Source organism: Clavelina lepadiformis, chromosome 2 (assembly GCF_947623445.1).
Source record: "Clavelina lepadiformis chromosome 2, kaClaLepa1.1, whole genome shotgun sequence".
NCBI classification, from domain to species: domain Eukaryota; kingdom Metazoa; phylum Chordata; class Ascidiacea; order Aplousobranchia; family Clavelinidae; genus Clavelina; species Clavelina lepadiformis.
Window position 1 is genome coordinate 7,413,183 of NC_135241.1, and position 27,140 is coordinate 7,440,322.

Genomic DNA, 27,140 nt, shown 5'->3' on the forward strand with positions numbered 1-27,140 from the left:
TGTATGAACCTGCAACCACCACTCATAACTCTGCAGGGATTGGAACAGATATTATTTTATTGCTTATCTGTTTTTCCTGGAAAGTACGAGTATATAAATGGTTGAAAGTGGAAAGCAACTAACTTCAATTTTACCATTCTTATCTAGTTTCGTTGGATGATTGTATCCTCCAACGAAAAATAGGGGGAAAAGCATCTACCTAAATCGATATCTGTGCCTTTTTGGCTTTATTTCAGTTGACCCTTCTTGTATATAACTTAATATATGATTAGCTTGTGCATTCCTATTACGTATGGAAAAGCAACACGGCTAAAGTCGTGAAAAGTTGCATATTTTGGATGTATGTTGTAGAGCAAAACCTTGACAAAATGGCGGCATTTTTGAAATCACACGAGACGAACAGTGAGATTGGTGACAACGTTGAGCAGATAAACGTAGATCGATGCGGTTGACTGATATACAAGCGTGTCGAGCAGGTAATTTCTCGGAAGTCTTTGTCTTCGACTCATTGCATGCTACCGCACACGGACACTTTTAGTAAAAGACTAGAGAGAGAAAGTTATTCTTCCAGGCAAACTTTTCTAATATCTAAATACAAGCGGTTGTAGTGCATTTAAACAAGGCACAATCGCACAGATCGCGAAAAGTAAGGAATAACACATATATAACGTGTAAGCAAAACGTATGATAAAAGGATATATTCCCCGAACGCAATACAGTATTTAAATCAAAAAGTTCATCGATAATATACACAGGACGACAAAGCAGCATTTTTCATGAAAACCTATGATACGGGCCGTGTGAAGTACTTCTATTCCATTGCTGCACACAGTTTTTCACTTAGCCTATACCATTAGTACTTTAGCCTTTTCGGATTAGAGCCTTTTCGGATTAAAACTGTTAAAATTTTGAGAATGATGGTGAGGACAGGAATATACATGCTACAAAAAAGATAAAAATGAGGTATCAGTAAACCATAGTTTGCCCTTGCTTTCTTCGCCTGGAAAGTTAAGGGACAAGTGACACAAACAACATTTATTTTGTTCGTTTATGATAAAGAAGTTTGACGCGCATGTTAATGGATCTTGTGCGTGCAGATGCCGCAAGCTATTGTACTACAAGGAAAACACTTTTATAGTTGACTAAATTCTGACTAAGTTTTGGGCGCTAAATCCAAAACTGACATCAGTTATTTTGTATCACGTCAAGTTTCTGAGCTAAATCCCCATCACTTTGTAAAACATCTGCATTTATTGCATGAAACGAAGTACAAGTCTAAAACTGTTTAAGGAAACTAACTGCTAGGTTAAGGGCAAAAATTTACACTTGCAGCTTCTCCAACAGTAATCAGCCAGCATATGTAAATTCGATCTTCCCTGATTTTCAGGAAGATCAGCAAGATGTTCCTGCCAAAAATGAATCTTAATGCTCATGTTGCAGGGAAGTAAGTGTTTTCCAGCTTTCCGGTAGTTGCTGGACAATTTCAATGTAATTCGCTGCCCGTGTGTTTCCGAGAAAGCCCTTGACAAAGTTTTTAAATGATAACCAGGCAATCTTTTCCAGTTCTGACACTGATCCAATGAGACGTTTATCTTTGATGAGTTGATTTGTGGACCATCAAATTTACCAGCCTAATTTTTTTGAATTGTCAGGCCTGCCAAAACGAGGTATTTCGAACAGTTGACTACGCTTTGTTTTATCAGGCGGAGTTTCTATATGCGCAGGTGGGAAAATAATTTTCTCTCTCTCAACAAGTGACTCATTTGGAGTGTTGGGATCACCAGGTTTTAAGGTCAGATCTCGTAGGCCAGTTTCTCTCTACCCTGTGCTTATCTCGAGCGCTATCCATGTTGCTACATACTATTTTAAGGTCAACACAGATTATCCAGTTGTGCTTGTAGTATTGCATCAATTCAATGACTCTATTTACAATATAAGTTCAGTCAGTTGAATTATACGGGGTTTGACAAAAAAGTAATTGGACTGTTATCATAAAAATTTTAACACAAAAGTTTATCATCAACTACGAATCATCCCCTTCAAAGTAGCCTACTTCCTTCCTCTCTAAGTTAATGCGCTTTTGCATTCGATGTTGACATCTCCAGAAACTCTTGGCAATTTCCTATTCTTTGAGGCTCTTCAGCTGCTTCGTCGCTGAAACCTTGATTTTTTCCGAAGATGAGAAATGATTTTTAGCGAAAACTTCAGCCTGGGTAAAAGCCAAAGGTCACATGGAACCGTATCTGGAGAATATGGAGGGTGGTCGAAAGCTGTGGTTTGTTTTGCCTCACACTGATGGCGTTGTGTGCGGGTGCATTGTCATGGTGAAGGAGCAACGAGTTGTCACTCCACATTACCCACTGATGCATCGAGCACTGTTGTGGAGCCGAATAAGAACCTAACGATGGAAGTGTTGATTCACTGTTTCGCTCTAATACGACCTTCCACTTAGCGAAACCTCTTAGAAGTTCAAAACACTCAGCTGGACTAGTTGCATGGTGAACAAGTGGCTTACCGATTGGCGTAGATCCAACAGCGTGACAAATAGTCCCGTTACTTTCAAGCCCTGTATGTCCTGTCACTTCGAAAGTACGATACCATTGCTCCCTTTCCAAGCAAATGTTTTTCGAAGTCCTAAACCTCGTGCCAAATCATTCAACTGATGTTGATGGAATTGCCTACTCCTCGATCTGACAGAGCGTTCAGTAACCCCTAATAGCCTAGGATTGATTATAAGAGTTGGATTGGATAATACCAGACTGAAAATTTGAAACTAACCCGTTGTGCGTTGTAGTAATCAAAACCGGGTCGGATAAACTAACCACGACCAAAATACAGCACAGCGCTTATTGCTAACTAAACAAACGAAATGAAACACCAAATGAAATTATAATATCATCAAATCTGGATAAGAATTCCGTAGGAAAAAGGCTATTAATGACAATTAGCATTGGCCAAGACAAAACCGCCCGAGCTGGAAACACGAAAGGCCAAATCGATCATTACGACGGCTCGACTTCTACGATGAAGAAGACTCCTTAGCATCAGAAAAACAGCACTAGCCAACAATCGAGAGAGAAGTAACGATTCAGCACTGTCAATCGTCATACCACCAGCTCAGCGCCCAAAACAAGATTCAAACGACGATCAAGTTCTGTTTGTTGCTCTGGTCCATTGGTCAATTTCAAATATCAATGTATGGCGCAAAACACAAAATCCTTAAACAGATACGAACTAGATAAATCTGTGTTTCGTGTGACTGTGGATATGTACCAGATGTCCTAACTTTAAGTTTAATTAATCTTAGTTTACATTCACATAGTTTCATTGTCAGGGTTTGTTTTTTAGAATTTAAGCATTGGACTCATGTTGCCACCTGAAACAAAAAGGTGCAAGCCTCATCACTCCAGACCAACGCCACAACTCGTCCAAATGTGGGTTTCGACCAAAAAAGGTTCCAAACTCGTGATAAGAAACAATTTAAGGTTGAAAATAGCTCTTATGTACATCAACCAAAAATGAATAAAAATAAAATAAAGCACCTAAACACTGGGGATTCTTGATAACAAAAAACACAAGGTTTAAACATCAACGCGCGAAATTCGAAAACGGCACACAATATTATTACAACAAAATGCAGGCTATAACGAAATGGACGTGGGCACATCCCTCTTTGCACCTTTGAAGGTGTAAATATTGTTGGCTTGTGTAAGTAGAGAAATGTTTCGTGTACCAAATTTTGAACAGACTAAAATTGCATCAAATGTGACACTTGCTGTTCCAGCCTCAAACAGTTTCACCTACTGTCCTACTTCATTGTGTTAACGTTTTAAAAGAAAAATTAAATGGGCTCCTCAAAGGAATAAAATTCACTTTGAGGAACCCATTTAACTCATTCGTTAGGTCAAGAGTGCATGACACTTTCATAGGATGGCAGGGTATTTCAGTCACAATAGGCATTTTTTATTACCTTAATCATTCTGTCAACCCACTCTCCACAAAACGTGCAATATTAGGACAAAAGTAGAACTCCAAGCTTTTGACCGCAATGAACACACCCAACACAGTAATGTATAGACTTTACATCGTAATGTGGTAATCAAAATTTAGAATTGATTGTTTTTATGTTCCGCAACAAATAAAAACTAAGGCTTTCAAAGATAGAAAGTCACCTATCCGACCACAAAATGTTGTTTGGTGATGGAATAAGGATAATGTAAATACGATTACCTAGCTGCCAAAAAATTACAAGCCGATTACCAACGTGGATACCTTTTCCTTTTTTTGGATATCTTTTGATTTTGATGTTTAACTTGACCATCTTCTGCTCGCTAGTAGCCTAGAAGTGCGAGCTTATAAAACGTGAAAACGATGGGAACGAAAATGTTCGGGAAGAAAAACACTGCGAGTCATTGCAGCTGCAACGGAAAGAACAATATTTTGACAATGTGGGATACGTAGGCTATAGCTAAAGCTGACACACTGAGACATAATAATTTAATCAGTATTAAAGTTATGAAACGGGCATTTCCAATAACGACTTCTTAAAAGCTCAGATGCCGGAAAACAACCTGGGAACATACTAAAAGGAGTGTTGTTGTGTTAAAAGGAGTAACACGAAGTTGTTCAGAGAACGTTTCCCAATATCAAACGACAGTTAAAGTGTTTGCCAAAAAACAAGTTTATAAATTTCAGGAAATTATTTAATGGTATTAAAAAATAGCCTACCACCCAAACCGCTATAAGTTTTCGCGTCGCAAATGCAATTACTCTGCTGGCTTATGTCAGTACGCATTATTCTGTAATGATATAAATCGTTACTTAACCCTATTTTTACAAGGTGTGGCTTCTCCTGCATACAGTTACAGAAAAACGTGGCGTACAGTTGCATTGTTTGCTGTAGAAACTTGAAATTTGGTGACTTTTCCTAAAATATGTTCAGCTATCTCTCCATGTTTGTTTTATAAAGTTGGAGTTTGTAATTTTTGAGATATTGTCATATTTTCATAATTTTTCTCTCCCTCCGCATTGAAGCGAATCGTTTTCGTTTACTCATTTACGCACCACTAACTCTTGCGTTCTCTTCTCGGGGTCAGCCTGTTTTCTGCACAGCGGGGGCGCGGCGTAACAAGAAAAATTTATAGAAATGTATCACTTGTTGAAATACTTAATTTACACTAAATTCACTTTCTTTAGCTTTACAATCATGATGTATACAGGAAGCCAGGTGTTTTTGCTACAAACCTGTCAAAATCCGATCAGTTTACGACGTATAGTTTTCGAGTAATTAACGATTGAAAATGTGTGTGCGGTGTCGGCCACACCTAGTGAAAATGGCAAAGTCGCGAGCCCGGTATGGATAGGGTTAATTTTCGATATGTTCCGACCTTCAAATTTATCCAACGTGACAAATATTGGGAGGAAGCATTTTACCGATAGTACGTCCCCTCCAACGAAAATGTTGGGGGTTACATGTTTCTCCAGGGCTTCCGCCCACGACCGGAGTTGAACCGTTTCACATCCCATGCTTTCCCTACACCTACACTTCTTGTTATACCTTTGAACCAACGTTGCCATTCCGTGCAATAAGCCGAGTGGTAACCAAGTCATCAATCTGGAGTCGCAAGTCAAATTTTTCATAGTTTTTAAAACTCAAGTCGAGTTTTTTTGGATGAAGTAAATTAACTGCAATTTATGCTCGAGTTATCAAAAAGATAGCAAACACACCATTTTTGTCAAAAAAATGCCAAGTGTCAACTGCCCTTGAAACGGTCACTTTAGATGAACAATGCCAATTTTGGATAAAATAAAACAAATTTTCTTTTAGCGAAAAGTGCCCACAAATTAACTACCAATTAAACTCTTCTCGGTTTTTAAACTGATGTATCTATTTTGATGTCATGAAAAATGTCTATGATTTTCATTTGACATTGTATTTTTCCCTAGAACGGGAATTTCCAATAGCGTGTTTTGCCTTCAATCAAAACCAAACGCCTAGGCCCTAGCCTTTTGGCCTACCTTAAAACGTACAAAAGTGAAAAACAGATCTAAAAACAATTGTTTTCGTCCCAAAAGCTCTCAGGTTGTACTTTTTATTTTGATTATGGTTTTGACTCGGCAGGAAACGAGTGTTAGTGCTGTTGGATTTGTTAGTGCTGTTGTGTTAGTGCTGTTGGTGTCATTTTATATGTATTGTCTAAGTTTTAGAACATTACTGCATGTTGGCCATAGTTGAAAGTGTGACAGCTATACACGCACGAGGTAAATCAACGTGACTGCCGAATGTTTAATCTTGATACCAATAAGCCAAAATTTTCGTTTTTGCACGCAAGATTTCCCTTTGAAAACTCCCCTACTTTTCAGTCGATTGGCACCTGACTGGAGCGTATGAGCATGTCGATTTGTGACCAGAAATTGTGCATTGCAAAGATACCGATTTTGCTAGAATAGAATGTAAGTTTTTGTGCAGTTTGTAATTTTTAAAGTTTGGCACCAGTAGGCAATAAAATTTCGTGCACCAAATATTACTGTTTGGGAATTACTTAGCTTACGAAGAATCTTTATTGACCTATTTTGTGCACCAGATGGCTATGTTATGCACCGAACATGTCCGGTGAACAACATATTCTTCCATGCGGGCGATTTTAGAATGATGGCATGCACTGAAGCCTTAAATTTTTGTTTACATATTATAAATTAGTGTCCCAACAACCAGCTGTTTTTGTTTATTTATTAAGTATAAATTGGCGACAAGATAAAAAGGTGGCGTTATGGCCGCCCCTGTCATTGAGTAATGAGGTTCTCCAGGATCTTTCAACGAATAGCCAACTATCAACTTGGATGACGGCTGACAGAGCTTTCTTGACCGTTGTCGGAACCTAGAGCGAGAGCGAAACTCATCTTATCCTTATTAAGGTTGCATGCGTCTTTAACTGCAGCGATTTTGCAGGGACTGATCAGCCAACATGTATCAGAAAATAAAACTGTTTTGAATCCGTAGAAACAAATGAACAACTAAATGACTTAATAAACGGTGAACGAAATTTAATGCAAAGCAATCAACGCGAAATTAACTAAGAATATAAAGAATTCAGCAAAACATAGATATTAAAGGGAATTGTCCAATGTCATGGTGTTGACATGGTACCAGCTGCCACAATTTCAACTATGACTGGCACATTAAATTAAACTATAAAGTATAGATAATGTGTTCACAATAATTATCAAGCAGTCAAACTTACGTTCAGTAATCAGACAAACACAAACTAGGCTATACATTAATCAGCAGTCAACCACATTTTTACTTTTTTAACTCTTTTATTGTTAGAAAGACAAAAGTACCTTGAGTTCAGCCCTCTGTAGAAATGTAGCACAAGCTGTTTAATAATACAATATCCAAACTGTGCAAGCTGCTAGTTACGGAACAATCTTTGTTCCTTTTCTTTTCAGTCAATACCATAATTGGACTTAAATCAATGACGACACAAAACCTCCAAATTTTTTTAAAAACTGCAATATTTTGGAATTCTAAAAATACAGTATTTGTGTGGGAGTGAAATATTTTAAGCTTTAAATAGGATTCGCAACATATTTTCTATCGCTTTGCTAAAATTAATTTCATACTGTAACATATTGCTACCAGCAGAGGTGTGATTTTCATTCAAAATAATTTTTTTCTTAAATGTTTTAATGCCTCACCTGAAACATTTTGACGTCATAAATGTTTTTTCTAGATACACAACATAGAAACCTGTAAGATTGACTGCATGTCTTTATTCTGATTTAATCATGTTGCTGTCAAAAACAAGTGTTGGAGCTTTACATCTTAAGAATACATTGTTATTTTTAATACCATGCAGTAATAACTGGATGTACCCAAAGGGCACTGCTAGTGACTCTAGCAAACATGATAACAAATCTGCATCAGATGATTTTCCCGTCAGTATGGAAAATCCATATAAATCATTTCCAGAAAGATGTACATTGTGTGGAGTTAAGGTTGATTATAAGAACGTTCAGCTATTGTCTCAGTTTGTTTCATCTTTCACAGGTCTACGATTACCACCAAAAATAACACGTAAGTTACTTTTAGTAATAGTTGCATTTTACGTAATGTATTTTTACTTAGAAAAGTTTGTCGACATTTAGTTGATGTTACAAATAACATTAAGAGACAATTTAATCATGGGATTTTGACGTTTGTTTCAAGTGTTGCTTGAATTATATTTCCGATGGTTGTTAAAAATAACAAATTTGACATTTTTATATCTTAAGCTTTGTGTGAGCGGAAGTATAAAGAAGTAACTCGTGCCATTCAGCTGTCTCGCAAAGCTGGATTGATGCCTTACACTTTGAAAGAAACAACATTTTTGGATGATCCAGTTTTAACAAGCAAGCAGTCTTTTAAAAGTTAAAGATATTAATGAGAATTTTTATTACATTTTTAGTAAATGTCATGCTATTTTTTTTGTGTAAACCTGTTTGCCACAAAGCTGTGAATTATGTTGGAATTTCTGTCTGCTCGGTATTTGTTTGCTAGTACCTGATTTGTTTCGTTGATGTTTAAGAATAGTCTTTCCATAAATATGGGCGTAATAGTACCTTGCTAGCAATTAGCATTTTCAAATGTGTTCTTATTCTTAACTATAAATACAATACTGTACTTATAAATTCTATTATTTTAACAGAATATTAATTGTTCAATTTTTGTACTGTGCTAGTTGTTTCTAGGAATGGGAAAAATGTTTGCTTACCTTGGCTGAGATACCATATGAATCACAAGTTTTTGTAGTGTTTAGGGCATGGGTTCTTAACTGGTGGGCCACAGAGCTATTTGGAAAATTATAAAGTTGTTGAAAATTTTAGTTTTATTTAGTTGGTGACAATTTTGTAACGTCCAAATTAGCATTGTTGTTTGATCAAATTATATGATTTAAGTGATAATGATTTATATGATTTTGTGTCGCCCAAAACTCCAGGTCCAAAACTTAGGTGATTCAGCATTGCCACCATTACAAAAAGGTTAAGAACCCCTGGTTTAGGGCATGTCAAAACAGGGATTTGAGAACTATTGCAACCTTACAGTTACCCATGGCCATACTGGTTGTTAATAAAAATGCAACAGCAGGAATTTCATAAAAAAGTTTTCTTCATTTAGGACATCTAATGTAAATATGTCATTTAATTGTCTTGGATGACCGGTAATTTTGCTCACTGATTTGGCAGTAATGGGCAGCGAGAAATGATTTGGAAAAAACAATGTGATTATGGCCAAGATGGGCAGTACTACAGTACCGAATTACTGTACCACGGTACAGTGTCAGTAGATTTGAAAAAGAAAACCAAATTACTTTTTTCAAGAAATTTTAGTTGTTCTAATACTCGGGACTTGTACAGTGATAAGGTTTTGAGAAGTATGCTTTACCTTAATGCCAATTTTAGCGTTTGATTTTCATTTATAGTCTAAAAATGTGAGTTCACATGTGTTTTGACTTGGAGTTAACCTTCAGCCGGGCCATAATAGCGGCAAACATTGAGAACCTGTAACAGAATCCGTGGCACAAATAGGATTTTTGATTTCCCAGAAATGGGAAACATTTAACCCAATCCCAGAAAAAAACGGACTTTTGTAATTACACTCAATGATACAAAAAGGAAATGGCGAAATCAACATAATGGACATCTAAACTCAAAGCATTATCAGATTTTTCGCTGAGACATGAAACAATTTTCATGGCGAACAGGCCTGCGGCAGAAAAAGCTCATTCTGCCTCAACTGATGTTGGTGGGATGCTGAACAATGCCTTGCAAAGGTAATTTCTTGATCTTTTTCCAGTATCTTTTAGCAGTTTCATCTTCTGCTTGATTATTGCTCGGCTTTCAACATTACATGACAAGATGTTGGACTGGATGTATGTGGAATTTTCAGTATAAGCCTGAAGGCCATCATGTAAATAAAAGGATTGTTGTTATTCAACTCCTTTTGTATGATCTACAAGATTTCTTTGATCTTTGGTTTATTCCAGTTCTTGTTGGAAGAAAGCAAGTTTAATACAAAGACCATTGTGTCGTCATACCGCTCACAAATCCAATTGCACATTTTGTTGATTGCGACGATCAAAATTTACATCCATTTGCTATATATTTTTATATTTTCGACATAACATAGGTTACTTGGGAAACCGGGAATTTTTAAGAGTACAACTGGGAAATTTAAAAAGTCACTAAATCCGAGGATTTCCTAAAACCGAGATATCGGTTTTCAAATGCTACGAAAAAGTACCCAAGCTACTTTTTTCAAATAATACGAAATACAGAGCCGTCAATACATTTTTGCCAAGTACTGTCTGTAACCGACATGTACTGTCTGAGGTGATGTCATTTTTCTGGCCACTGTTAACATTAAGAGGTACAGTCTATCGTTGACAAATTGTTATAATCGTTTATATAGGCCAGGTGTTTCAAAAGATTCATTCATAAGCTTTGTGCAAATAGAAATGTTGGTCAGTTTTGGTTTCGTCAAGTAGATAACCAGTAAGGTGAAACAAGTTTATGAAACGGGAATTTTCTTTTGTTAATTGTCTGTGACTGATTTGCTTTACAGTATCAATTTATTTCTCATTGTTTGTAGTGTTTGGAAAGCCTTGTATATATTTGTAATATACTACAGACTGTTAGATGTCTTAAAATCTATAGCATGATTGTTACTCTACAGTATTTTTTCTTGGATATGAGTGTGGGTCCTGTGAATTGAGGATATATAAGTTGTGATGCTGCTATTTATTTTGAGCGTTATTTTAGACATAAAAACAAACTTATAATGGGAAAATTCATAGTAAGATAAATTAATAATGAACCATACAAAAAATTGCAAATATTACATTGAAAAAATTTTAACATAAAATACGTTAGTTCCATCACTTCCATGGTAATGTCATATCACTTTTGATGTGTCCGCTTGTGTACATTAAGGCTGTAAGGAACAGCAAATCTCCGAAAACAAACACTGCATTGATACGGTTTTTCCCCAGTATGGGTTCTCACATGACTTTTCAAATTTGCTTTTCTTTGAAAACCTTTAGAACATACTGGGCATTTCCAAGGACCTTCTTCATTTGCTGCCTTTTGTGATTCTTGAGTCTGCATGGTACGGTTTAAATGTATCGATAATTCTTGCCCAATGCGTTCTCCGTCAAGTTCAGACTCAATAGTTTGTTCAATTGTAGGTCTCTCTGTATCTCTTATATCTATCATTTCTTGAACCAAATTTTTCCTATGAGCCTCTGCATGTGTTGAGACTTGTACCTGAAAAGTGATCAATAATATATATATTGTTAGAATGGAAACATTTTGATACAAACAGTATGTAAGTTATACAAGAACACTTCAAATACTGGCTAATGCCAGCTAGTACTTAACCAGCCAAGTAGATCTTACTAGACTAACCACAGTTAAGTCATAATTTCCTCTTTGCTTTATCTAAGTAATAGGTATGCAAATATGGAATACGAAACTAGCTATGAACAACATATTAAAAAAAATTCCACTGCAAATACTGTATTGTCTACGCAACTATAACCTACACCCATTAAATTTTTATATAACAATAATTCCAGCAAAATAATCACTAAACATAAGGATTTAGCTGGACTAATATTTCACCGAAGTTGAATCATGCTGGATAGGTGGTGAGGTTGAGAGAAAAATATTACAGTTAAATTTTAGTTTGAAGATTGAACTTTTCTAATAAGTTGCGCTAAGTAATGAAAAGTATACATAAACGACGGGATTTTTTACTAGCAGAAAGTGAAACAAATGCTTTCCATTAACACGTGTGTTGCTAAATGTTACTGTTTAGTCACCCTACATGCCAAAGTTGTAACCAAAGTGGTCATTGAAGATAAGAGGTGGGCAAAAGCACGCTCCTTTGGGTTCCTAAGGGTTATTCGTTCATCGTTCTTTTTTGCACAAAATGGAAACGAATTGTTGATTTGAAAAATAAATTTAGGTTTTTTGGCTGGAAAAAAATTGGCTTCATTGAGGCAAATTTCATGCACAATTTTTGTTCCACAAAATTAATGGCAAAAATTAAACAACATAATTCGCAAGACTAAGCACATGAGAACCATGTGATAAGGTTTTGATATAAATGCTTCAAACTAAATAGTGTTGCATGTAAGTTAAAATTTAATTACGTAATTTATGTGCCACAGTTGTAAGCTTTCACTGCATATGTAGTCAACTTAATCAAGTGTAGTAATGTGTGATTATACTATTTTTACCTTAAATACACTTCTTTCTTTCAGTTTTGCTGAATCAAACTTCTGATCATGTTTATGAAAATGATAGTTGAGTGCTTGTTTAGTTCTGAACAAGTGGTTACATACAGGACATTTGAAAGGTTTTTCACCAGTGTGACATCTCATATGATTCTTCAGGTTGTATTTTCGACGGAAGTATTTCAAGCATATGCTACATTTCCACTGACTTTGTTGATTTATATCAGTCTTAGTTTTGGATCCAACACATAAACTTTGGCATAACATACAGTGCCTGTCACTGCAGTTTGCTATATGTGTTGACTCATCGTATAAAAACTTTGACATTTCATCTGAGCTCTCAACGTTCCTTTCTGGAAGTGATGATTGCTCTGAAGTGTCTTTGCTTATAATAAATTGTAAATCATCCTCTGGATTTGATGTAGTTACTTCAAGAACAACTGGAACAGGTATGCTATCATGGCTTTTATCAGAATTATTATCATACACTTCATTCACATCTTCATATTTTGAATTACTCTTGTAACATGGGTCAGTACACCCTGAAGGATATTCACTCACAATGGGCCAGAAAGTATCATTTTCATTACACACAGTGATGTTTTCTGATTCATGATGAACAGATATGTCTTTTATCTGATTTGAACTTAAAGATATTTTGTGATGAATTGTTCTAATTTCCTTGTGCATTTCATCAATCTTCTCAATCAATTGCATCCAAAGTTTGCAATAAAGATCCTTCATTTCTTGGCGAATTGCAGATAACTCTTCAACTAAATCCAAATCAACAGACAGCATCTTAGTGTTTATATGAGTGCTCATGTTATATACTTACTCTACCTGTGACACAAATTCCAGAAAACAGTGAACCTTTATAATATGGCTGGAGAGTAACCAAAAAAGTAGTCTAGAGACTTTAATATGCGGTAACTGGAGGTTTTGTTGATTTTAAGGATCTACAAAATAAACAGATTTTTGCTGGTAAAATGATTTTTAAGCCTATATGCATGTAGCAACTTTAAAAAATTTCTGAGACAACTATATAGTATACTTTTATGTTTTCCTGTGCGTTTTATGAAACACTTTGCGCCCACACGCTGCATTTGCGTTTATACACCATAAATATATTTTGTTTTTTTTCCCATTATGTGCTAAATGTTGGTTTTAATGCAGTATATTTTTTGGCTTGTAAACGACAACGAAACTCATTTATTTGTCGATTGCTTTTTCAAAAAATGACATTTCATATATTCAGAGGGTCAATGGAGGCTTTGGCATGAATAGAAATTGATATATTGTTTTTCATAAAATTGTGGGACGTTCGAGATGTTTTGGAAAAGAATAAATACAACGTGAGTGCACAAAGTTTCATAAAACGCACAGCAAAGCAAAAAAGTACACTATACGTCATCTAAGAATTTCTTAAAAAATTGCTATATGCATGTAGGATTAGCCGAGATATCATTTTATCGGAAAAAATCTTTTGTATGTTGCAGATAGTTTCTAAGACATTGCGATAAAAAAACTTTTTATAAAGTTAACACTTAACGTTAAATAATACCAAGTACATTTGTGATTTCAATTACTACAAATATTGGGGAAAAAAGTTTCGTAATATTTCACTTTTCGTAAATTACTGTCACGTTCCTTTTCAGATTTCTCAGTTTCCAAATTCCATAAAAACTACAATAAATAAATTTGCAGTACTGACAAAAATTGTTTCTAAAGATTATAGAAAGTACCAAACATTGCGACTAAAATACTTTTTATAGTTACCATGGCTAAGGTAAGTAATAGCGTTTTTTTTTTCTATATATGAGCGATGCTAACATACAAATGGAGCAGCAGCCTTTTAAGTGAAGAGTCAGCAACGGAGCAACTTAACAGCTTTAAACTTCGCCATTATTCTGGGGACCTCCGACTACAGGTTTCGAAGATATGTCTTATCTACAACCTATGCAAGGTAACTTTTCAACTTTACATCATAGTCAGGGCTGGGCCCAGGTTGCTCTGGGCTGTCGACCCGTCCTGCAGAATTGTTCCTTGCGATTTTGCTTTTGGCGTGTCTGAGCCACCTTTGGCTGATAGTGTTGATAATACTTTAATTGACCTCGGCGTTGAAGCATGTTTTTGTTAGATCACAATATGTTTTCCTAGTCATTTCCCGCCCCTCTTTCACTCTTGCCGGGGAATGAAAGTTGTTATAAAAGCGGCCGTTGGGTGCTTCTTGGTTTGTCGCTGATTAGCGCCCTCAGAATACTCCTCGCACGTGGTAATTTTCTCACTGCGCGTCCGTTTTCCCATTCTTAAACTTAACAGCTTTAACCTTCGCCATAGCTTAACACTGGAAAAAGGCTGCACTTGAAACTTGAAACTGAGGCTGCACTTGAAACACCAACTGAAGTAGGCCCACTCTCTGACCCAAACCGACATCGACCTAAACACATAATAGCAAACTGTAAAAAAATAGAATATAGCCTGGAGAGGTACCGCATGAAACAGTACTAAGTTTTTCGAAGCCAAAACAAAGCAGGAGGAAAAAGATAAAAGAAAAGGTAGAAAGGAAGCGACTTCAATAACCACGTCCTCCCCCAACTCTTCCGTGTCATCTGTGTTTACACTTCTTTCAACATCACTTGGTTCTGCCGAGCCATATTCGCAACTTGCACCGCCACGTTACATTGAAATTTTTTCTCGCTTTTTTTTTCTCTTTTCAAGATAAGGCGGTAGCCTTTCAAATGCAGCGCTAGCTGATCTTAAGATCAGTCCTTTCCTGCATAAAATCAGTGATTTTGTCCTGATCTTTTCGCATTCTAATGCAGGCCTCGGAGACTAATGGGGTGCCACAAGAATCTGTATACTTGACTTGAATAAAGACGAAGGTATGGTCGGACTACGAGCTGAATCCGACGACTACAGTATAAATATTAATATGAATATTTATAAATGTGTTGTCCAAACTTAGTTACATAGTGTCTATGGTCCAAAGTGATTTTCTTTTTTGTTAGTTGTTTATATTTCCGATGTCTATGCACCATCCTGATTATTATGACAAATCAGAAGAGGAGAGATCACCAGACCAGAATAATGAGATGGAAGAACTGAATTTGAGGTTGACCGATGTTGGCGATGTAGCAGTGTGAGGCCCAAACGTGGTGAATTTCAGGGTTTAGTATACAAGTGCACAACCACAGGATACCTTTGTATACTATATTTGTATCTGGTTGTGTACTTGTATATTAGGCTAGGCCTCGACCCGCATTTCAGTTGTGTAGAGACTAGCGGGAAAATAACATTACAGAGCTATAGCCTTGGACCGGACTGCAGAGTATGGCAGTTTTCGCCGAGTTCCTGGGTGTACAGAAGCAAAATCCCGGTGTGCAAGGAAGCAGCTGGTGCTTGTGCATTGTGACTCGCGGCCCAGGGCTGCCCGGCGTTTGTGCAGGCAAGGTAGAAGAAATAAAAATCGAGAACAAAATAAGATAAAAATCGGAATAAATCGGTGCTTCCGTTTGTTTTCTTTTGTAGATACCTGTTTGCCCTGGGGTGCCATACCGTTTTGGAAAAAAATGCTATTGCGATACTCTGCTGTAGCCTGGCCTAGGTCTATTACAATCATATCTTTTATTTTTTGCCATTGACTATAACGCCTATGGGGAGTAAAAAGTAGACCATGGTGCTAACATCCTTGTATTCTTATAAAACTAGAAATAGCCTACGGTCAAGAATCTAAACAGGAAAAATCTATAGTACAAATGCTTAAAAATGCCGTCTGGGCCTATGGTACCTATAGTCCTGGCCTAACCTAATCATTACATGGAAAAAGTCAATAGAAAAGCTTCAGAAAATGTTTACCATCATCAAAGCTTCATCCACTTATCTCGCTTTTGGGATTTTTTGACAGCCTAGTTTGTTAGATTACTCCCCAACTGGAAAGTTTGTTTGATGCATCGAATTTTTCTGGCACAGAAAGTAGGCTTTTTCGGAAAAATGCCGTTTAGCCCTATACTCTATATTATGTGTATGAAGTTGGCGTGGCACAAATTTTGACATTACATTTATGCCTGCCACTATTTTGCTGTAAATATTCATGCATTCAAAGCTATTTTTACAGTTTCTTGTCCTTTTTGTGTAAAAGATGCTGCTGCAAATGAAATGTTTACCGTTATTATCCAAACGGTAAAGATCCAAACATATATGTAACCTGAATCGCTTGCAATTTTAAATGAAATTTTTAAGCTAAAGAAGAGCAACAGAGGCTAAAATTGGTATTAAGGATTAATTAACGTGTATTTTTGAAAACATACTAGTTAAAATTTTGAGATATTCACGTGAAAAGTAACGAGTACCGGGACCGACTGAAATTTCTTGAAAAAAGTAATTTGGTACAGAGATTTGTTACTTTTTTCAAAAGTACTGACAGTATTGGTACTGAAAAAGTACCGCGTTACAATAATTTGATACTATAGTTCCGTGGTATTGCCCACCTATCCTAAGCTAACTACTGTAAAACCTTAAATAGCTCAAATCAACTTTTTGCGTGTACCTTCTCCTAACCTAACCGCATATCTTTAACAACAATTATAACAGGCTGCGTGACCCCAGACTGCAGAGTATGTCAAGAGCACAGCCAAGATTTTTTTGCAAAACGGCATTGAGCACCAACTTCTGCTCTGATTTATAGTGCAAAATTAGTGTTCAAAACCGATATCTCGGAAACAAAACAGAAAACATTGATTTCTTCCACTAATTTTTATCATATGGAGCCACACCTTGCCTATAGAAATGCCAGTCAGCCTTGGGCCACGAGTTGTAATGCACACCAGAATGTTGCTTCTGCACACCCGAGATCTCGGCAAAAACTGCCATAGTATGCAGTTCGGGCATAACCTACAATCAATCTCTACATCAATCCAGCACACTGAAAGCAAGTTTTCCAGTAGGGAATAGATCTGTAGCTTGCAAGTGTTAGATGTCCACTGGTGTACTGTAGAAGGATTGAATAGGTGTCGGGGTCACACATGAGTTAGCGGGCTGCACACTCATGATCCCGGCGGATCCTGTTATGAAATACAGACGGTACTCCGAGTCTCTGATGTTTTTACAGAGTTAGAAGACTATATCTATTCTGTATTATTATTATACATTGTCATATAAGCTGTGATATTTGATATAATTTTATCATTATAACTTGTGAGACCAGTTCTTTGGAAAAATGTTTCGCTCCAAATCAAACTTTGAAAAGGTGTTTGGTAAGTGCGTACCATTAATATCCTTTTTTAAGTATACTGTAATCTACTGTTGTATAATGTCAAGGTTCAGCAAAAGTAGGTAACCTTAGCATCACCTTAGGCACTTAACTTTCTAAATTTCAGGGTAACTTTTTACATAAATTGGGGATTTCCATAACTTAAGAAGCAGTTGTCCCATTTATTTTGGTGATGTAAGGTACATGCGGTTTTATGGCAAATTTAAATTTGATGTGAAAACAGCAGTAAGAGATGACGGAAAGGAATCAAAGTTTATTACAAGTGACCTAAACGTAGGATTTCAAAAGTCGCGTTTACGCAATTAACATAAAATAAATATATGTGTTTCGTGGTTTGTAAAGAAAAAAGAAATGGTTGATTAGTTTTCAATTGTTGCTGTTGGGTAACAATAACGAGTTTATACAGTTTTTTTTATTGTTCTTGTCACGCACTAAATGCTAAGAAATTAATTGCATGAATTTCACTAACACTGCTTAAAGGACGACATGACAAGCACCCGAAAAGACAAAAATCAAACCTAGGGCTTAATTGCAAGTTCTACACTGAAACTTCCTAAACAAGTTTTTTCTTTTGGCCCAAGACTCGTTTTCAACGCATCGCACACCCTGTTGCGTTGTACTGAAAGTGGCATTGTAAACAAAGGCAATGTCCCCAGTGCAACCCCTGCAATTGTAAGTAGATGCAAGTTTTTTGCCACACAGTTCGTTTGGCACTTTACAATTGGCATCATAACTTGAGGCTGATGGTTCGGTTACATTGTTGATATTTTCAGTTGTTACATCATATCAGTTACTTTTGTTCATAAGCTATACTTCTCCCTTTATTTGTAAACTTTAGCAGAGACACAAAACAAGGTAGACCACAATGTAAGGTTATGTTATGTATGTGTCTGCAGATCTTTGAATAAATTGGAAATTATCAAATCTGGCGGGAACTTCTGCAGTGTAGTTAGGATAAATGACATCATAAGGGCCCCCAAAGGAAGATTTTTCATTGTCCCCAAAACACTTAAAATCGACCCTGGTAGCAACTGTCATAGTGCATTTCTATTACATCACAAAAACAATGCTTACTCAACAGTATTTCAAACCACCTTGCTTATACCAATACGCATTAGATAATAACTTCTTATTTTGTAACACCTCAGTATGATTAACTTATTTGTGAGTGTTCTTATATACAACTGTTTGAGCTCAAGGCACATAATTGTGGTGTCACTGTACTGAAAGTGTTTTCATATACAAAGTCACTATTCGTGAAATTATTTCCTTTTTAAATACATGATTTGCAAACAGGACTTGTCAACAGCTGTGTTGTTATGCACCAAATGTGTCTACGTATCATAGATAATTTCTACTGTGTGACATGTTGATTGCTTGTCTTTGTCAGTTAATACATATCTATAAAACTTTTTTTCTGATATGTTTTAAGTATTAATCTGGCAACGTTTTTTTCTCTAAGACAAGGCCACCAGTAATTTGTTGCTGGAGCCGGACTTGGACAGCATGTTGCAGTTATGTGATATGATTCGTGGTGGCGAAATAAAACCAAGAGAAGCTGCTCTCATCGTTAAAACAAGAGTCATTGAGGAAAAGAATCCACATGTACAACTTTTTTCATTAAGTGTAAGTTAATAGATTATTGGGTTAATAAAAACTGGCATTCAGTGTTGAGAAAAAAATATTTTATCAATTCAAATATACATAATTAATTCAAAGGTATTGTTTGAAACAACATTTATGAATCGACTTTTGTGATGCCAAAATATATTGTCATTGTCAAATTTTCACTTATATTTTATATGGCACATGTTTCTCTGTTTAAAATATATTTGATGTGGTGTTTCAGAGATACAAGAATATTAAATTTTGTATTAATTACTTTGTTCAGGTCTTGGACACTCTTATGAAAAACTGTGGAGATATGTTTCACACTGAGGTTATAACTGAATCTTACATGGAAAGCCTTAAAGAAGTGGCAAAGGTGATATTTCGAACAGTAGCATACAAATACAATCCACCTAGATACCGATAAACTAAATTTAGGAGTGAAAAATCATATTATTTAAAATCATCACATGTGCCCATAACTAGTTCAGTACATGCTGCTTTATGTAACAACATTGGGAACAAACAATTATACATTGAGTTATACCACAATAACCAGATTATGATCGACAAGAATGTGTTTCAGTCTTTGGACAATTTAAAATTTTTTGTTTTACTGTATGTGGAAAGGGAGATACTCACACCAGCAACAGATAAAACAATTGATTCTGTTGCAGATGAAATCAGTTGCCGCAAGGCACATAGCAAACATGCTAAAAACAGGCAGCATTTAGACAGAAAATACGCATCCCGAACAGGCAAAGTTGGAAGTGAGGGGCGACACCCATAGCAGTAATGCCTAAATAAAACAACACAGTGTTTAAACAACAAACAACTCGGGAAAGGGAAAAAACATGGCAGAAAAGGAAAATTAGTGATAATGTCCCAAGCTAGGTCATATAATTAAGCGAATAATTTTATATAGAATTGTGACGTTATCAAAATAATAATAAAAAGGCACCTCTCTAAATACTGCTAGATAACTAAGATGTCCATGAGGGGATTGGTAAATTGCTTATTCACAAATGCAAGGTTATAGTTTAGTCAAACTTTAGTATCATATGTAGGCAGGATTTATTAGTCTTGTTAACTGTTTTAGTTATGTTAATGATCAAAGATCTTTTAGTTAGCCATTCATATTGTCCATAGTTATATCAAGTGGCTTCTACTGCAACTGAAACAAAGTTTTGATGCCGGAGTTAACTTTTTCATTTTATGAGTTTAAGTTACATTAACCTCATATCACGTGTTTTATTGTATATATATATATATATATATGTATATACTCAAATCATCTTTATATATCTTTTTTATTACATAATAGTCCTTCATTTTATTGCACAAACCTGACTCACCAATACTTCCCACCATCTTACTTCATGAACTGCATTTTCACTTTCAAATATGTTTTGACAGAACTCAACTTCAGACAAAGTCAAGAATAAATTGCTAGAAATGATACAATCCTGGGGCATTGGTTTTAAGGAGAAAACAAAGCTTAACGTTGCAACCAACCTTTACAACATAATGAAGGCAGAGGGTTAGTTCAATGTCTGAAGATATTAAGAAGATACCAGTTAGCTTAAATGTAATTGATTATTATTGTTTGCAGGTTTCAATTTTCCACCCGCTTCGGATACAAGTGATATGTTTAAGTCAGAAAAAGTAGGTTAATTTTACAAATATTATATCATCAGTTTCTCATCAAATCTTGTGGTTTTGTAAGTTAACAATGTCGAACATGCTGACAAAGTTCGCTGAAACAACCTTCTTTTAAGTACTTAGTATTGATTTAAATGCGATTGAACATTGACCCTCCTGAGTGACATCATTTCTGTTCCCTGCACAATTTTGTGAAAACAGTTCTAGCAATAACTCGTGTACAAAAAAAGGTCGCAAAGTTGCGTTTTCGGAATCCATGTACGAGTATTGTTATCCTTTTTTTAATTGCAAGTGGAAATTGACTTCAGCTAGCCTGTAATTTAAAGTAAATATTTAGATCAAAGGTTTGTACAGTTATATAAATTGTACTACTTTTGGATAACTCAAAGTAATTAATTGGTTCCTTCAGCTTTGAGTTGAGGAGCTTATAATCTGCAGTATGAATTGCACTAATGTTTACCATTTTGATGAAACAGGAAAGGAAAGAAACGTAAACAGAAACATGGTTTATTAAATATAAAAACAGTAACTCATCATTACTGCGGTTATGCTTCATTTAATTTACAATGGCAAGTTTCTAATTTTTTTCAGTGCTTCAGATTTAACTTTTTGCACTTTTCAATTGCTATTTGTATGCAATGTAAGTTTTATACATATGCACGTCTTATGTGAAAATGTGTTTTTAGGCACCAACTTGGTCTGATGGTGATGAATGTGGTAAATGCAAGTCAGAGTTTGGACTGGTTACCAGAAAGGTAAAACATTGCATTCAATCCATAAAGTACCCCTTGTCTATTGTTAGTAACTATTCTTTTGCTTTTCTATTTAATTTTAGCATCACTGCCGTGCTTGTGGTGGAATTTTTTGTGGAAAATGCACAAGCAAGCAAGCGATCATACCAAAGTTTGGGATAGAGAAAGAAGTTCGCGTTTGTGACTCTTGCTATAATACCCTAAAGTTAGTATTTTTCTAAAAAGGAAGCTGATTATACGCATTGATAGCTAGTCTATCTTGGTTGAAATGAATACAAAATCTAGGTTTGATGATTGTTTGTTTAATGCCATAATGCTTATTGTAGAATATCTGCCAAATCATCAAAATTGGAGTCAGATCTTCCAGCAGAATATCTCAGCAGTGCCCTTGCAAAGCAAAGTCAGGTGAACACTAAAAAGTTTCTTCCATGATATGATGTTCAACTTGTATTCTCATTAAACATTTTGTGAAATTTTCCTTATCTGTGTAGGAGCCTCCTAAGCGGGATGAAGCAGCTTTGAAGGAAGAGGAAGAACTACAACTGGCATTGGCTCTTTCTTTAGATGAGCAAGCAAACAGAGAGAGGATCCGCAAGGAGCAGATTACGAGTGATCCTGTTTATGGAACTGTTAACAAGCCTGTTGTAGCATCAGCACCTGTACCTACCCAACCGCACACTGTTGTAAGATAGTTGCTGCAAATAATTTTTGAAGTGAAATTTTCGGCTTGAAACAATTGAGTTTCTGTGAACCTATGGAATTATAATTATTCACATTTGTATAACTATTTTGCAGGACCCTGTGGTGGATCCCGATCTGGCACGTTACCTAAATAGGTCTTATTGGGATAAAAAGAAAGTTGAACAGGAGAAAAAGCAACCGGATAAAGTAGAACAATAATCACTGAATTACTGTATACAGTATTGCTGTGTATGTGTGAAGTATGTTAGTAGACTGATAAGCTTCGTGTTTATATGCAGGAAGTAAACTCTGTATCAAGTGAAAGGGTAGTGAAAAAGTCTACGAAAGAAGCAGACATTGTTGACAATGAACCTGGTGTCATTGAAGCTGCAAAGGAAAATCCTGCTGAACCAGCTAAACAGGAGGAAGTAGGGTTCCAGATTTAATTGAGTATTTATTGCTAAAGGTGTCATGTGTAATTTAACTTGTTTTAAAATGAAGATGATTTCACGCCATCATGGAAGTAGACAGCAGTTAAAACTTTTCAGGTGCTTCAAAATGGTGGAAATGATGAAATTCCCGATCATTCTGAGCTACTGCGCAATCTACAGACCAGTGTTGAAATTTTTGTCAACCGGATGCGTTCTGACAAGATGCGTGGACGTTCTATTGCCAATGACTCAACTGTGCAATCACTTTTCCAAAGCATAAACAACATGCATCCCACTTTGATTCAGTTTATGAATGAACTGGAAGAAAAACGATGTAAACCTTTCGAATTTTCAAAACAGAAGAATTGTAAACTAAATATTGAATATATTTACAGCTATGAATTGTGGCCCTTATTCAGACCACAAACTGTTCTTTCTAGTACACCAAGAAGCTCTGCAAGACAAGCTCGTTCAGCTGAAAGATGCGAGAGCTGCATTGGATGCACTGCGAACTGAACATGCAGAAAAGCTGAGGCGAGCCGCAGAAGAAGCAGAAAGGCTAAGGCAGATACAGATGGCTAAAAAACTTGAGCTTATGAGACAAAAGAAGCAGGTGACTTTCAATTGCCAACTTTTCCATTCATTGATTCGCCTAACAGCGACAAACTTTTTCAAAATTTTGAGACCAGTTTATTCGGACAATAGTGCGCTTTGATTTTTGATACACTTTTGTTTACACTAACCCAGGGGTTCCCAACTGGTGGTACGCGTACCACTAGTGGTACGCGGGAGCTTTTCAGGTGGTACGCGAGCAGCTCTCCGTTTCATGCGATATACAGTATAGTAGTATAACAATTTAATTTTGAGTTGCTAAAATATGCGAACAACACTTTTTATTTCTTTCCGTACTAAATTCTCTGCACTCAGTAAGCTACTTTTGTCGATCTTGCTCCCTGCTGTCATTGTTATTAATACAATGCTGCTGTGCGAATATTGGATCAAATTAGTTGTTTTGAAAATAGTGGTACGTGTTGACAATCCGTGGTGGCTTAGTGGTACGAGAACATAAAAAGGTTGGGAACCCCTGCACTAACCAAATCCTTGAGATATATGCTGCATTTTAAACTTTATAATCTTTATGAAGGAATATTTGGCTTACCAAAGGCAAGTTGCTTTGCAACGTATGCAAGAGCAAGAAGCAGCGAGACAGGCAAGACTTGAGCAGCAAAAGCAGTTCATCCAGCAAAGGGCAATGCAGCCATCAATGATTGTTGCTGGTTACAACACCCAGGTGAAAGAAGACAAAACACTATTACATGCTATAGTTATTTGCAGCAATTTGGTATAACTAAATCACAAATATCACCACAAGATGATATTGTTTTAATAAAAAATATTTAACTTTAGTATCTTCCTCCTCAAACTACTGCCGGGGATATCGGACAGGAGCAAGTACCGCAACAACAAAGTAGGTTTTTCTGTTAATTTTTTTTTCATCATTAAACACTGTCAGCTTTTTCAAACTAACCAATAATCATGTTCGGTAATCCAGGCCCGTATATGCCGTATAGTGGTTATGTTCCGCAACAACGTGGTCAATCGTCTCAGCCCTATCAACCTCAAACAATGGTATGTGCTTTTTGTTATATTGCACACATGATATACCATGTTTGTTCATGTAGAACAGGGGCGGGCAACTTTTTCGGTCGGCGGGCCTGATATGAGAAAATAAAGTACTTGGCGGGCCGGATTCCTGAATCGATACATTAATCGTGTATTTATCCACCTATGCAACGAATAAATCGTATTTAATGTAAACTTTAAGTTTTAAGCATAGAGACCAAAAACAGTATTTAATGAAGTTATTAATGAATAATGTACTTCAATAGCTGCTGAAATCGAAACTGAACTGCTAAACTGAACTGTCTGCGGGCCGCTCAAAATCCCGTCGCGGGCCGGGTCCGGCCCGCAGGCCGTATGTTGCCCACCCCTGATATAGAAGTAGAATTTTAGTCGAAAATATTTACGAAAAAGTATGGGGTGTGTGAAGAATTTGAGATCGGTGGCAATGAAGAAGAGAACGAATTTAAAGCTCACTAGATATTGAATGTGGTGCTTCTATAAATGAGAAACGCGCTATCGCGAGTAATGCCCGAATAAATACGGTACCCATGATGCATTTAATTACCCTCATGATGTTTATTATAGTATACACCAGTGCAACAAGGCAACGCAGGATATGCTCCTGCCAATTTTAACAATACCGGTGCTTACGACACAAGCGCTTACCAGCAACCAGTAAGTTTCTGTGTTGTTTAATGTGTAATACAAAACGATGCTGTAGTTAGAAAGTTTATACAAAGTCTTATTTGTAGGGAGTGACTACTACACCTAATATGCAAAGTGTACAACCAAACATGGGTAAGTTGTCGCAATACGATACATGATTTAGTGGGAACTTATTTTGCTAAGTGCTTTATGAGTTCCAGGAAGTTTAGAGCAAATTTATCTTTCATTTCACTGTTTTATATGTCGTGAAATGCTCATTTGTTATTGCAACAGATGCATACAACATGTCTGACATGAACACAGCTTTACCGACCCAAACTGTGTCCGCTACAGGTGCCCCTACCCTACAGCAGCAGGTATGTTTTACACCAATAGAAGAGTTTACTACGTGCCCTAGCGGCTGCTGTTGAAGCACATTTTGTGAGGAAAGTACGTGGCGTAATACAGATCTATTAATTCTCCAGGTTGTAGCTACTGCCCCACCAGCGACTCCACAACCTGGTCAGAACCCACAGCAGATGATGACGGCGCAGGCCGATCCCATGTCTGGTTACCAGATGCAACAACAGCACATGTACCAGCAACAGCCCATTTCACAGGTTTGTGTTTTGCTATAGCACAGTATGGTATGACGTATGTTATTTTTAACATGACTTCTTTTTGTAGCAGGACATGCAAGGAGTTCCAACCAATCAGCCTACAGCCCAACAGCCTTATGTTCAAGAACCCCTGATATCATTTGACTAGCCATTATAACCACGTTGGGTTTTTCCAACTGACGATGCTTGGTGACTTTTGCAACAGAATTTGATAACTCTTTGGGCTGTGTAGGGCTGGGCAGTCCACAAAAATAAGTTGATTTTTTTGTGTGTTTAACATTGGATTAAGTGTGTTTATTGTTAAGATTCGATTTTGTCTGGCATAAGACTGCAGTATTCATGGTCGGTGTTCATAATTATGTCATATGTGGAATTCATGTGATTATCTGAAACGTATGTTTTTTTCTGTTTATATTAATCATTATTTCGATCAACTACGAGGTATCGTTTTCATACCATTTCGCGAAAAAGGAGGTGACTATAGTAACCGGCAAATTTATAAATGCCGATCACCTAAGGCAGGGGTGTCAAACTCAATCGCACCAGGGGCCAAAACTCAAAACTTATTTAACGCCGCGGGCCGTAAGGATAAAACTTGATTGAACGTTTCGTGACACGAGTATATGAATTGGAACAGTCAGCGAAACAGCACCAAATTTTTGTTTTTTTTTGACGGTTTTGGCTGGGAATAAATCGATTTATTCTATCGTATGATGAGGCAACTGTTGTGCTGCTGTATTGTGCGATTTGTTATAATCTTGTTTCTTGCTTGAAAAAAGTAAGTTATACTGCACAATGATCTCGCGGGCCGGAAATAGTTCAATGTATAAAATAGCATTGCGGGCCAAGTTTTATTGTAAAGCGGGCCGGATGTGGCCGGCGGGCCGGGAGTTTGACACCTATGACCTAAGGGGTGTCCTTCAGGCCAGAATTCAACCCTACCCTGGATAAAGTGGATATTGAAAGTCTTATATTGAACGGGTAGAAAGATATGATCACTCGAACAGAACCCAGGGTAATATTACTTATTATCTGAAAGTACAAACAAGGAAATGAACACTACCCTGTGAGTCTAAAATTTGGTCTCAATCACATGGCTAACAAATATAGGCATTACCACAGGTTGAATGGCAACTAACTCATCATACTGCATGCAACATTCACTCAAACAAGTCAGGCTAACAACTGCAATACATACTAAATTGGCTGGGATTAAACTGATGCGCTAAACAGAGAAACTGGGCATTACAGCACATGGTAGCAAGCAGGTCACGGCTCATCAGCTCTAATGAAAGGAATTCAAGACAAAGAAAACACGAGGCTAAAGATCAGAACACGATCACACTACAATGGTTAATAAGCTACATATGATGGCAAATGAAGAAAGAACATCTTACAAATGATCACAGGCGATGATGGATTCGGGTACATTCAACATCAACAAATCTAAGAGGTAGTTAAGTGTGTACAGCGTAAATGCTGAAGAACCTGGCAATGAGGCACAGTATTAACATTGGCAGTCAGTCAGTAAATCTATGGCAAGCAATATAAATCAATAGTACCAAACTGAA

The 27,140-nt window shown here is 36.6% G+C and overlaps 3 protein-coding genes across 5 annotated transcripts; 2 read left to right on the forward strand and 1 right to left on the reverse strand.

The window, feature by feature from the left end:
* The first annotated feature begins 7,709 nt into the window (after window positions 1-7,709).
* LOC143445420 (small ribosomal subunit protein bS18m-like) lies at window positions 7,710-8,781 on the forward strand. Its single transcript, XM_076944512.1, has 2 exons — window positions 7,710-8,077; window positions 8,275-8,781. Exons 1-2 carry the CDS (start codon window positions 7,789-7,791, stop codon window positions 8,412-8,414), a joined length of 429 nt encoding a protein of 142 aa, XP_076800627.1. The 5' UTR covers window positions 7,710-7,788; the 3' UTR covers window positions 8,415-8,781.
* Window positions 8,782-10,352: 1,571 nt separating this feature from the next.
* Window positions 10,353-13,791, reverse strand: LOC143445419 (uncharacterized). The gene is made up of 2 exons (XM_076944510.1): window positions 12,282-13,791; window positions 10,353-11,304 (listed from the first exon to the last, which is right to left on the reverse strand). Exons 1-2 carry the CDS (start codon window positions 13,098-13,100, stop codon window positions 10,939-10,941), a joined length of 1,185 nt encoding a protein of 394 aa, XP_076800625.1. The 5' UTR covers window positions 13,101-13,791; the 3' UTR covers window positions 10,353-10,938.
* Window positions 13,792-14,072: 281 nt separating this feature from the next.
* Window positions 14,073-26,004, forward strand: LOC143445418 (hepatocyte growth factor-regulated tyrosine kinase substrate-like). 3 transcript variants are annotated; one of them, XM_076944509.1, is made up of 21 exons: window positions 14,073-14,241; window positions 19,010-19,173; window positions 19,439-19,531; window positions 20,572-20,695; window positions 20,768-20,820; window positions 21,504-21,572; window positions 21,653-21,774; window positions 21,896-21,974; window positions 22,061-22,252; window positions 22,365-22,457; window positions 22,550-22,678; window positions 22,799-23,015; window positions 23,122-23,294; window positions 23,826-23,972; window positions 24,089-24,149; window positions 24,234-24,310; window positions 24,890-24,979; window positions 25,057-25,102; window positions 25,244-25,326; window positions 25,435-25,569; window positions 25,637-26,004. In XM_076944509.1, exons 1-21 carry the CDS (start codon window positions 14,217-14,219, stop codon window positions 25,715-25,717), a joined length of 2,253 nt encoding a protein of 750 aa, XP_076800624.1. In that variant the 5' UTR covers window positions 14,073-14,216; the 3' UTR covers window positions 25,718-26,004. The 3 variants fall into 3 exon arrangements, with proteins under 3 accessions (XP_076800624.1, XP_076800622.1, XP_076800623.1); XM_076944507.1 differs by lacking the exon at window positions 14,073-14,241 and adding an exon at window positions 17,369-17,530; XM_076944508.1 differs by lacking the exon at window positions 14,073-14,241 and adding an exon at window positions 17,369-17,530 and having other exon boundaries at window positions 25,640-26,004.
* Window positions 26,005-27,140: the final 1,136 nt, after the last annotated feature.